Source organism: Herpailurus yagouaroundi, unplaced genomic scaffold (assembly GCF_014898765.1).
Source record: "Herpailurus yagouaroundi ecotype Mexico unplaced genomic scaffold, PumYag 186, whole genome shotgun sequence".
NCBI classification, from domain to species: domain Eukaryota; kingdom Metazoa; phylum Chordata; class Mammalia; order Carnivora; family Felidae; genus Herpailurus; species Herpailurus yagouaroundi.
Genome location: NW_024412417.1, coordinates 25,571,529 through 25,585,174, shown reverse-complemented (window position 1 = coordinate 25,585,174; position 13,646 = coordinate 25,571,529). Strand labels below are relative to the sequence as shown.

The window sequence follows — 13,646 nt, the reverse complement described above, 5'->3', positions numbered from 1 at the left end:
TTTATATTTATATTTATATTTATATTTATATTTATATTTATATTTATTGAGGTACATTTGGGTTGTTCCAGTTTTGATATTTCGAATGATGATACTGTGAGCATTCTTGTGAATTGAACTTTTATTTTTATTTTTATTTTTATTTTTTTGTGTGTGACCTGAACTTTTAAATTGAACTTCTGGTTTGATTTTGCTTTAAGTTGCTAGGAGTCTGATCCAAATGTTTGGGACTTTTATGTATTCTTTTATATCTTAGCCTATTCTTTTATTATTCTTTTTTTAATGTTTGTTTATTTTTGAGAGAGAGAGACAGAGACAGAGAGCGCACGCGCGCGCGCGTGCAAGCAGGGGAGGGGCAGAGAGAGGGGGACAGAGGATCCAAAGCAGGCTCTGTGCTGACAGCAGAGAGCCCGATGCAGGGCTCGAACTCATGACCTGAGCCCGAGTCAAAAGCCTGATGCTTAGCCGACTGAGCCACCCAGGTGGCCCTGATTTCTTTCGGTTAGCAAAAAAACACATAGTAATGTAGGTCTTTCCTAAAAAAAAGTGGTATAATGCAAATTTTGGGGGAACAGAGGATACCTGTATTATTATATACTTAATAAATATTTAAATATCATGTGAAATTCATGTACAGATCATAAATAATCATGCAGGTATATGACCTTATAAGGATTCATTTTACTGATTACAGAAACATTATTATGGAATTAATACTACATGGAGTGCACTTATTTTTTTAGTGAACCTTCCTGTATGTAACTCAGTCCACAAATTGTGTGTAAGGTTATATAGACTCATATAGAACCTAAATCAAGTCAAAATAATTCTGAGTCACAGTTTTGAAAAATTAGGTTGATTCTTATTTCTCACTACCTATGCATTTATTGCTGTATGACCATAGATCCATTGTCATGGATCCAGACCTATGACATGTGGGTCTTTTTTTAGCTTAAAGAAAGACCAGATGAATGCCTTGAGTCCTTGTATGTCTTGATTTGGTTTGTTATTAATTAGGTTGATAATATAACTTGAGCATTATTCTAGCTTTTATTCTCATAAGCCTGTTTTAGTTAGATTCTGGCCTTCCTGATGAGATAAGGAGTATGCAGAAATTTCTAAGTATGCTAACATGGCATCTATCCATTGGAACTTTTGTGAGTGCTTACTCTGTAGTAGGCAAGTCTCAGTGGGGAGAGCCATATTAGTATCACTTGGCTTTTGAAAAACTCGTATGTCCCTTGCTCCAATATGCTACTTTTTTTCTCTCCAATAATCATTATCATACTGTGCCATTTTTTTTTAATTTTTTTTTTCAACGTTTATTTATTTTTTGGGACAGAGAGAGACAGAGCATGAACGAGGGAGGGGCAGAGAGAGAGGGAGACACAGAATCGGAAACAGGCTCCAGGCTCTGAGCCATCAGCCCAGAGCCTGACGCAGGGCTCGAACTCACGGACCGCGAGATCGTGACCTGGCTGAAGTCGGACGCTTAACCAACTGCGCCACCCAGGCGCCCCGTTACTGTGCCATTTTTAATGATGGAAATGTGTTATGGCCATAGATGTGTTGCCTTTAGGACGAGCTTGAGAATTGGTGATAATAGATATTTAAATACATGAATTATGTATCAATGTTTTGATTAAAATAATCACATATATGAATGGATAAATATTAATCTTTTTAACTAACAATAATGTTAATAAAGATATTCTCTCATCTGGAGGACTTCATAGCCTAGTGGGGTAGCTGAAAACATAAATACATAGTTACAGTGTGATGTGGAATGTATCTCAAGAGGAGATACATATAAATTGCCATCGATGGTAGTGGAAAAGACTCACTTTTGCTTGGGGGAACTGTAGAGGGCTTTGCAGAAGTGAATCCATTTGGACTCGGCATAATTTGTTACCTTTAGTCATGTACTAGTTGTGATGAGGCAAATCCAAAAGTGAGGACAACCTACTAGTCCAGGAAGGTTGCTGTGTTTTTATATTTATATTTTGTATTTTATATTTATATGCTGAAAATATATTTTATATTTATATTTTGTATTTTATATTTATATGCTGAAGATTGTATATTCACTTGACACAACTACAGAACCAGTCAAGTACATTTGATTGCCATCTTTATAAAATGGTATTTAAATTGTATTCTCTGGTAAGTCTCTTAAAGTGCTATCACATTTGTATTTACAAACGTATTGGTTAACTATTGTTCGTAAAAACACTAAAGAGTTGTTGAGAAATGTAATGAGAAACCAAGTGGTCTAGCAAGGTTTCTGGCTTTTTCAGACCTAGCTCTTCATGTCTAGGTCTTTGACCTGAGCAAGTGATTTGACTTTTCTAAATCTTAGTTCCTTCATCTGTAAAATGTGAAAACAATACTATCTTACTTAAGGAATTGTTAATAAAAATGAAAGTCAAATAAGGTAATATAGTCTTGGAACAGTACCTGGTTCTTAGTAACAATAACATAATACATTTTTGTTAGTCATTAAAAATTCAGGTTATAACATACATAAACACTCATGATTGTGAGCCTTAAAAAAAGATCTACTCTGACTTTTGATTCCTTTCAACATTCAATTAAATTTTGAAGAAACTATTGTAAAACACACACGGACACACATATGTATACATATGTGTGTGTGTGTGTGTGTGTGCATTTTTTTTTTCCTTTACTCTGTTATGACAGGTGTCCACAACAAGATTGATAGAGAAAAGAAATTACTAATTGGGGTACAAGTAGTGAAAATCTTTTCTAAAGGGGTGTGTGTGTGTGTGTGTGTGTGTGTGTGTGTGTGTTTAGATGGACTCTTGAAATTATATTGAACTTGGATTTGAAGATAGACTAGATTACCTATACAAAATATTTAATGAGTGAGCTAATTTTTGCCCTAATTTCACAGCCCTACACATGTATCTGTTCTTTCTTGGTGACTGTGTAATAATAGGAGTTGTGTGGCCCAGGAGTAACCTGGATATGTGGTCACCCTCTCAGATTTAGACCTCAGTATGACCTCACCACCATGTTAGCTTTGTATTTAAAATTAACTTATAATTAATTCCCTGTTTCAGATTTACTTCAACATCTACCTAGCCTATTTTTATATTTTAATTAGTTTTTAATCTTTTGTTTTAATGTTTGCAGGTGGGGGTATGCAATAACAATAAAACAAAATCCTAAAGCCCATAAAGCTAGAGCCGGGGATTTGTAAGAGTGAGATAGGAAGGCTCTATATACTTCATTCCTCTTCTTCTACACCACCTAAAACCATGAACCAGACTGATATTAAGCTATACCATAAAATGATGCAGTCATAGAGCAGGTCCACACTGGATACGTGCTTACCGACGGCGGTCTGGGCTTTGACTTTCCACCCTTTATTATGGGTACACCTGAATCTGCAGGTGGAGACTGAGCTAAGTTGGGAGGATTGGGATTTATTAATAACCAGAGAGGAAGACTTTGTCTAGACACAGTCTCTCAGGTATCAGTAAGCCATTGAGAACTACTAATTGTAACTGTATGAACTATAGGTCCCTCAGTGCAGTCCTGGGTCTCTCTCTAACCCCTTTCTTCATGCCATATTCCACTAAACCCTTTGCCATATTTTGGTTCCTGAACAAATTTGGTTCAGATAAAATGTAAGTGATTATAAATGAATGACTCAAATCTAGTATACAAGGTGGTAGTGTTTTGAATGGATTCCTTTAGTGAACATTACAAGTAATAACAAAAAAAAAATAGGACTTCTTTCTGCAGTGATATCTGTATAAGCTATTCAGCTTAGAGATAACCTTGGGTTTATACTCATCTGTTTTGATACATGTATAATTTGGACATCTGAGATAATATTATACATAGATGCTTATCTTCTGCCTTTCTTCACTCAGTGTTCTACCACGGCTGTAATCCTCTGCCAGTTCACAATCTTATAAAATACTGATTCTAAATCTTTCATGATAGTGGATCCTGATCTTCTTTTAATGTTGTTAACCATGTTGGGGAAAAAAGAAAAAAGAAAGAAACAAAAACAAACCCTTCGAAATGATCCACTTCAGATCAAAGCATCTTAGTTTTCTTGCCAAGTTAATGAAGAAATACTGTTTTGTTTAAAAAGATTATATATGTTTTTAAATCAGTAATTTTCAAGGAAGAAAATTACCATCTAGATTAGCATCTCCCACTGTGTTGTATCCATTTGTTTTGTTGGTAAATGGCATTATGTGACATAAAGCCAAATGGGAAATTCCAATCCAAATCAAACAGATTCCACCACTCCACAACCTCTAGGACTTTTTGGACCTGTAATTGCTAATGTGCAATGTGGATCTCCGAAGAGGGTATATAATGTATACAGTTTCCACTAAAATTCACTTGATCAAGAAATGAATTGCAAAATTCATTTCTTTGCCTGCAATGAATATCATGGGAAGAATGTAGGGGAAGTTTTTGAATTTCTTATCATTTGTGCTTAAACACTGACCATAATAAAATCCTAGACAGAGCCCAGCTAAACTTGGGATGAGCATAGGCAGAATGTCCTAAAATAATGGTTTATTCAAAAAGGTGAAAATTTCTAAGCCTGTTACCTATCCCAATTATGGAGGGAATCTGTGTGTACTTCCTCCTTCTTTCATACATAAACTTTTCTCATTCTAGGAGTCAGGAAAAAGTGGTTTAGTCTATTCTATCAGAAGTTGCTCTCAATCAAAAATTTTTAAAAATCAGTTTTCTTTGGAAACATTCAATATACTTAACAAAAGAGAAAAACAATTCCAGCGTGTGTGTGTGAATATAATATGTTTTTATCAGAAGGGAAAGTGATGCCAAGTTGGTTATGTTAAGCAGTCAGCATGGACTGGGATGGTATTTAACCAGATTTAATATCATTAGTGTGTATGCGTTACACATTGTAAAAGACATCCGTCGGTAATGTGTATTAATTTAAACGGACCTTTAAAAATACATATAGAACAAAGATCCCTGGCCTTTTGGAACTTATATGCACAGTTGTACTCTGAACTTACTTCTAATTCCCTTTCATTGCCCGTGTGTATTTGCTGCTGATTCCTCATAGTATTTGTGCCTTACCCATTGGCCATTCCTGTTTACTCATTGGACTCCTGGTCCTCAGATAGGTGAGGCCTTTTGCGCTGCTTCCTGAGGTACCTTAGAGATGAGCAGCGTGGTTTCCAAGTTACTGGCTTCCTGGTGCAAGCTTACTTCCCTTCACTTTGGCTTTTTAACATACATATTTAACACACATGTTATATATAACATATATGTTGAATATTACATTGTGTTAAGTTTATATTTAACACACATATATGTTTTCTCTCTTTACGTATATGTTACTAGTACAAGTTCTCAATATGCCTTCATGATATTTGTTTTAATCTTGGATCTAGTATGACACTCTTAAAAAAACAACAAAAACTTTGCCTAATACACTCGGCTTATCTATGCCGTGAAGACCGTGAGCTTTCTTACTGAATCTTAATGGCATGCATTCATTAAACTCACTATACTGTATATGCATATTAATTTACCAAATGGATTTGTAATGATTGACACAGATTTCTTATGGGAGAACTGAGACAGATGTTAGCCAGTTATACTGCTGGATTGAGTTAATAATTGAGATTTTCTTTTCTATTGAATAACAGATTGGAAAATAGACAAAGCAACACCGATATATTAAAATTAAACTACCCTTAATATACAAACATGTTCTTCAGCAAATGTAGGGAAGAAAGTCAAAGGCATTCCTACAAATCTTGACATTCATTATTTTTGTTATCAATGGAAATCTCATTTACATACAAATAAAATGTTAATTCATATCATAACCACCGAGATAGATGCATTTATACTTTTCCACGAGCTATTCTTTTGAACTTATGTGCTGTGTTTGGCTTTTTGCCCATCAACCAGGTGAAATGTTCTAAGTTTAACAAAGAAGGATGAAGTTACACCTGCCCCATGCACACATGCAAAGTCAGATTGGACTGTTGGAACCAACAGTTACCATTGTATGTAATTTTAATTGTTTTTTTTTCCTTTGAGAGAAAAGAAAACAAAAGGAAAAATGACATATGTGTGAGGAGACAAATGATAATGTTTCTTAATTTGCTTAGTGAAATTGTGATCTTATTCAAAGCAGAATTTTTAATACATTTGCCTCTCACCTGTTATGAAAGCAAAAATAATCAATTCCCCTTTCCTTTTGATAACTCATGCTGTATTTTAGTTACTCTTTTTAGTGAAATAGGTGCACGCTTCATTTTTTCACATATATTACAGTTTCAATTAGACTTCTGGCATATAATTTTTAAAAGCAAAAAAAAATGTTTTGTGATTTTCTTATAAAAGTAAAATGGTTAATGAAATCCTTTCCCCAAGATGTATATGGATATTTGGAAACTCATTTTGGCAAATCTGACCTTATTACTTACTTACCAGACTATCTCCTTTTACCTAGACTAGTACATTTGAAATGAGATATTTAAAATATAGAGAGCATAGCTCAATGAAATAAAAGCCTAATAAAATGTGTTTGGGCTAACATCAAAACTCTTTGAAAGAGGATATCTAAATAATGTGCATTTTATCTCAGAGAGTCTTGGGTTGGTTCGAGTGTCCAGATGACTATTAATGGGCTTTGTGCTCCCAAGCATATGTTAATAGAAGTGATCCTTTTGGATTAATTTCATGTGAATTAATAAGAGATTTATTTGATGGGAGTTGTTTGAAGGTGATGACATTTAAATCTCAGCAGGATTCAAGATATCTGAAAATACCTTTAAAGATTCAGGAACGATCAATTCAGAGAGAGCAGATTAAATTGACATGGATAGCAAAGAACAGGATCTGACATTGGGTTTATGAAGATTGAAGCAGTTTACAAAAAAGAGCAATCTACCATTGAAGTATTGCCCTAGAATCTGAAGAAATAGAAAACATTTAAACTCCTTCAGCAATTCTTGGGTTTATGATTTGGATAAACAGTGTTCTCTTGCATTTTATAGTTCACTTAAGCAATCTGATTTTGATCTGTATATATGGAGTAGACAGGATTCAAGGTTTTGTGTTTTTTTTTAAACCAATGAGCAAACACATATGTTCTTTAAAAACTGAACTTTATATGTCGTTCATATGGAAGCTATCTAGTTTGCTATAGGCCCCAAACTTGACCTTCCTTTTATTTTGCTATCACTTGCTTAATTCTTTAAATTCTTTGTGGGAAACTTTTGATCAAAAGAAACAATTTGCTTTTTTTCTTTCCTTTTTAATTTTTTTTTATAAAAGCTACATGAAATGTGTAATTAATAACCCAGTACTCCTAGGTTGTTGATCCAAACAAGCATGGAAGAAGCATATATTAAGAAGACTATCACGTCTTTCCTTTTGTGTTAGCTTTGATTTTGAACACTTGAAAGTTTTATTATCTGGAAAAACAATAAGAAAATGTCATCTGGTATTATATGTTATGATGACAAGAACTGCTACTTATAATAAGAATCATACTCAGCAGGATTTGAGACTGAGGTTAAATTATATAGACTCGGTACTCTAACTTTTTAGCCTTGTTGAGGTGTTATCCATCCACCCATCCATCCATCCAAGGAATTAATCAATTGGAAGTGCACTCAGTTGAAATGGTATTTGAAGAGATACTAAAAGGCTTTAATTTTTCTTGAGAAATAAGGATTTCTTATAATATTTTCCTTTTCTTTTTAAAGATGTCCTTCTCTCTAACATGAATAATAGTAAAATCATAGTCATCTTGCTGGATGTTTAGTACATACTTAGGCTGGGTATACATTTATTGAATGCATGAATATTGGAGGAAATGAATAACTGAGTGAATGGTAGACCTCAGTGGTATTTATGCCATCCTTAATTATTGATGGTTTCATATTTTGTAGTCTTTCAGGGAAATTGGATAGAATTTTTCTAAGGTAATAATACAGTGCCTAAGCCACTAACCAGAACCATTATAGAATCTTAGAGGCACAAAGTTTAGCAATCATATATTGTAATTCCCTCATATGAGTAAGAACAGAGGCTCAGAGAAGTGAAGGGGCCTGCCCTTGATTACATCAGCCGGTGATTCGAATCTACTTCAGAAACTGGACATATAATTGGACATTCTTCCTTCCTTTGTTTAGGGTCAAGATGCTACAAATAGCATAGGAATTTATATCTCTTACCTTCAAGGAGTTTCTCATCTAATGGAAATAAATTCTTGTTTTAATCTGTATTGGATGGATGTGTTAGCTCTCTTTTTAAATTACTGCAGTAGTGGATTTCTTTGACTGAATAATTCATTTGATTACCTATTGCAAGGCTATTTGGAACAAGTATTTCATAAATGTATGTGTGAAAAAAATATAATTCAAAGAATTCTCTCTATATGTACATATATAAACAAAAATATACACACACACACACATATATATGAAATAAAGCTAAATCATTAATGGTTAATTCATATTATCTAGGAATAATAGAAAACTCAGATTCCTTTTGCTGTGAAGATGCCATTCTGAGAACATGAGTCACAGTCTTCTATAGAAAAAGGAATTTTTCTTATATATTTAAGAATTTTAATTGTGAGATAAGATAGTTATCAGAATTATATTTTAAGCTCTAATGCTGATTATTTCCACTGATACTATAACATAGGAACAGTACAGTATCCTGTTGTTTCTTATAATAATTTTCTTTTTCATAAAAAATACAAAGGGGCGCCTGGGTGGCTCAGTCGGTTAAGTGTCTGACTTCGACTCAGGTCATGATCTCGCGGTTTGTGAGTTCGAGCCCCACGTTGGGCTCTGTGCTGACAGCTCAGAGCCTGGAGACTGCTTCAGATTCTGTGTCTCCCACTCTCTCTGCCCTACCCCTGCTTGCACTCTGTCTCTATCTCTCAAAAATGAATAAACATTTAAAACAATTTTTTTTAAAAAATACAAAGAAAGCCTTTAGATTTGTTTTAATTTAGGAGGAAATAATTAATAATAGAAATAGGGATTTTTGCAAATGGAATGTCTTATATCTCAGAGATGAAACTACAAATAGTACATTTTTAGGAAGCTAAACATGTTTTAACCCACTTAAATATCTTGACACAAAATATATATTCATGTTATATCCGCTGTTGGAGGAGTGTACGTGTATTTGCGTAGGTGGAGAATGATGTGAAAGTGGGCATGCTCACCGTTTCCACCTCACCTACTCCCTAGCCCATAGGTGAGCTTTTAATCTCACAATTAAATAGAGAGGAGTTAGCAATTTTGAGTCTTGTAGCTCTTAAATTCTTCAGTGCCTCCTTATCCAGTTCACTTTAGCCCCATTATCTAAATGGTCGTTTATAGCAGGCCTACTGTAAACTGGCATTTTGAACTACTTTTGGTAGTCAGTATGAAGGATATTACTACATAGTTGAATGAAGAGGTTTAAAATAAAGTTGCTAGAACACTCCTTGATGTGGTTATCTCCCTTCCTCCCTCCCTTCCTTCCTTCCTTCCTTCCTTCCTTCCTTTTCTTTTCTCTTCTTTCTTTCTTTCTCTAATTTTTTTATGACCATTACTATAATATCTGCCTCAATAATTTCACTTAGATAATAAAGATGATGTTATAATGATGGTTCATCATGATTTTATGAACTTCTATATCAAGAGCAAAAATAAAAGATTACTAAAAATAGCTAAAAAGATGGCATGTGTTCTAGCGTGTCATGTTTCTGTAACTGTTGGTTCGGAAGGCTTACGTAGATCTCAGTTCTCAATGGCATCGCAGGGACTCCTTTCTCGGCCACTTGGTGTGCACTGCTACTATGAGTTTGGAAGACATTGGCAATGGGTACAACTTCTTGTCTTCAGCTGTGACTGTACAATATCAGTAGATACACTTTATATCTTTTGCAGAAGCATTTCCCCTCCATGTTTACTAACCAAGAGCATTTATCCCCACCCCAGCGTAGGTAAGTATTCTGGTCCTTAGCCTTTGGGAGTTTTAGAGGTCAAATCGTACATCACAGTCTTTTGTGAAAATGACTTCTGTAATCTTTTATATCACGCTCCTTCTTCTCCTGCTGCTTTATTAAAACCCAGGGGAGGGAAGATCTTGCTCAAGGTTTGCTCATGCATTTATTAGGTATCTTTCAAGCAGTGTGCGGTGCTGGCATATAAATGTATTTTAGGTGTGATACATTAAAGCCTATTTACATCATTTAGGAAGGAAAATATTTTTTTGTTTTGTTTTGCAGATGTACAGATCAGCTCTCAAAATGTCTTCTGTGTCTTCCGAGCGTCTTCTAAGACAATTGCATTAGCCTCCTGCTAGTTGACTAATAGAATTAATAATTGTAGAAAGCACTCTAAAGCCACATGCCTTATGAAGTCAATGCTGGGTATGATTTTACAAGTATGTGATCTATTTTTTCAAGTGAAAATGTTAACTGGAAAAGTTCTTGGCACGCAGAAAAACATCATGCAATCTGTTATGTCTCTTAAAGATAATAACTTGAGGGTGGCTATAGTCTTACGATATCTAACTTATGACTTGTTAGGGGAGTTTCTTTCACTTAGAAGTATTGCAAATGTGCTTATATTTACATAATATGTCATTCTCAAAAGTTATGGTGATATAATTCCAGTAAAAAATTATTTTTCTATAACTACTTCAAAGTATAGTCAACTAAATTAACCAGGATTATTTTTTTTGAAGAAACTAAAAAGAACATGCCCCTTCCACCCACAACAAAAAAGAAAACACAAATGACCTTTCTGATACTTCTTTGAAGTTTTAGCAGTTTAACATTATTTGTGATGTATATTTTTAAGGGCTGTGTTCAGCATGAGGAGTCAGTGAGTCATATGGGTTCCAAAGTTCTGTTCTTGGTGGAAGAGGGAACTGAAATTTGAAAGGATGAAAATTTAATTAAATCATTTTTTCTCTTAGTTACTGTAATTGCTGGTTCAGTAGTTTTTAAACTATGACCTATTACTTTTCTTCATGATAACAATAAATCAACAAGGTCTAATTTTTTTTTTGTTTTGCAAAACAAGTGAAATTTTTCCATATTAACATATTTATATCTATTCACTGTTAAGTATTTTATCTTAGTTCCTTGCTCTGTAAAATGTTGCTGTTTTTCTAATCACCTTGACATTAATATATGGACAGAAACCATTTTCTCTTCATTTTAATGGAAAGAAAATCTTAACGAATTGGGTTATTTCATATTCATTTCTTTATGAATCCTGCCTTTCATATAGATTTCTGTTTTTCTGTGTAGCCTTATTTATTTCATTGGGGTGCATCACTGTTAGGTTTTATTTCCATTAAGAAGATGATCTTAAAATACAAATGATATGGTTGTTCAGTATTTGTCCAAGAAAAGATTAAATTGCAATAGTTCCTAAAGACTTTTATGTGTAATGGAAAAAACAAACACGAAATTCTGGAGGGAAAGGCAAGAGATGCTATAGCGAATCATTACATTTGTATGTGTAGTAATGGCTGATACTCTGTAAACTAGGATGTCTTTTTCTTTAGGCCATGGTAAGAACAGCATTTTTTTTAAATTCAAATTCTTGTTTAAATAACTGGTTTCTTAAACTTCCTTTTTATTATTATTTTTTTTCATGTTTAGTTTTCCTTTTGTTGACTACCAGTAAAATTGCCCTCCACTCTTCCATGTGTTGGTTCAAGTTCCCAAATTCTGTCACTTTTGACAGAGGACCAGGGGTTTCTTAAAGTGTTTGCATCAACCAATAAGACATGAACATTAAAAAATAAATATGTTAGAGGCGCCTGGCTGGCTCAGTCAGTGGAGTGTGCAACTCTTGATCTCGAGATCGTGTGTTTGAGCCCCATGTTGGATGGGGAGATTACTGGGAAAAAAATCTTAAAATAGATAAATAAATAGATAAATAAAAATAAGCTGACCAGTGTTCCATTTGTTTTTTTTAATAAGCAGTGGTTACCTAGCTCAGTTTATTTTAAGACCCAATGATAATGACACCAAGGTGAAGACTCACTCCCTGCTCCCTGCCTTGACCAGGCAGGTTTACATGGCTTCATGACCATCAGTGGTACTTGAAACTTCAGCCCTTCATCCTATCAATGTTTTTGTTGTTGTTGTTGTTCCAGGAGGAACATATACAGATTCTGTGCATATTTGTTGGCTCATGTTATTGTTGTACTAAAAAGAAGAGTATACTTTCTTTAGTGCAGTTAATATTTTTTGACATTATTTTTGTAAAGTGAATTTTCCCCTTGCAAATGATTCTTTATAGTCAACCAGGGCATTAACTTGGCTCAGTGATTCATATTATACACATTTGCTTGACCAGCTCTTCAGAAATGAAGGTACATCCATATATGTCCAAAGCCAGTGTGGCTCCTCAGCACTTGTGAGAAATTACAGATGAGAATGCCTAAAACGTGTTATTAATTTGGATTTTCTCAGGACATGTTGGATAATCATGGTGTAACTAACTCTGTTAAATCTGCCCCTGTGGCAGAGTCAGCTAGTAAAGAGGACTTGTCTTATTAGTCAGTCACAGGTGGATTTTCCTATGGGACATTTGGGGTGACAACTGACAGCATTTGCAGTGTTTCGGCTGGGAGATTAAGGGGACATAAGCCATGAACCTCGGTTCTGGACTAGCCTTAGTTGCTGCGTTTTTTTATGGACACACCACACAAATTATTTCTTATCTCCTCATACTGAAGTTCTGATTCATTAGACTCCAGTAGGGGAATTTGTCACAGTATTCTTATTTTGACCATTCTCCTTGATGGCACTAACTTGAAAGGCACAGTTGAGGCAGCATGTGAAGGTGAACCTTGGGGAGGGTGCTGATAGTTGGCCATTCCAAGCTACAAAGTGACAGCGTCATATTATTCAGTTTAATATTTTACTTTAGTCCATCTCCAGCATGCTCCTGATGGTGAAATTGGTACTGTTTCCACCTGGTTGTGCTAAGAATCCAGGACTTAGTTAGCTTCCCCATCATGCTACATAGAGTCCTAGTAAAAGCCAACCTGGTCACTCTGATATGGACCAGGTTTTCCTCCTAACTTTCAGGCAAGCTCTCCAATTGGGGCTTAAAGAAATTTATTGGTAGGACAGAGATGAGACATTTGTTACCCTCCATTCCTGAAAGTAATAGGGCAGTTTTCACTTTGTTTATAACATGCTGTTTCTGTCTTTTGACTATGAGGATATTTTGGTTGAAATTACATTTATAGCTTGGTGGCACAGTATGTAACCATATTGAATTCCAATTTATGTTGTTTATATACATAGCATATAAATAAATGTGTAATATATATTCTGTAAACATAAATGCGTATATATTTCATAAACATAGCATGTGTATTTATTATACATAATATATAAGGTTTATAAATAAGCATGTATACAGCATCAACTGTACCTGAAGAAAGTGAGCAAAAAATATCATTGGCAAACAAGAATAATAGGAAAGATAGAGCTATCAATGACAATAAATATTTTGGTATTCATAAAACCATTTAAAAATAGCAAATGAGCCACTCTATGACAAAAATAATTCTAAATGTAAATATTTGCTTTAGTCTCAGGTGGGTTTTTTTTTGCT

The 13,646-nt window shown here is 34.4% G+C and overlaps 1 protein-coding gene across 3 annotated transcripts in view; it reads left to right on the top strand.

Moving 5' to 3' along the window:
- TRPS1 (transcriptional repressor GATA binding 1) overlaps positions 1-13,646 on the top strand; it is a 257,829-nt gene that overhangs the window by 34,544 nt on the left and 209,639 nt on the right. The window contains exon 2 of one of the 3 annotated variants that reach the window (XM_040494278.1): positions 10,283-10,426. The exons of 1 other annotated variant lie outside the window; for it this stretch is intronic. In XM_040494278.1, coding sequence (XP_040350212.1) covers positions 10,411-10,426 — 16 coding nt within the window. In that variant the 5' untranslated portion in view covers positions 10,283-10,410. Of the gene's footprint in view, positions 1-10,282; positions 10,441-13,646 lie in introns of all 3 variants that reach the window. One more of the 3 variants, XM_040494277.1, reaches the window with a different exon arrangement.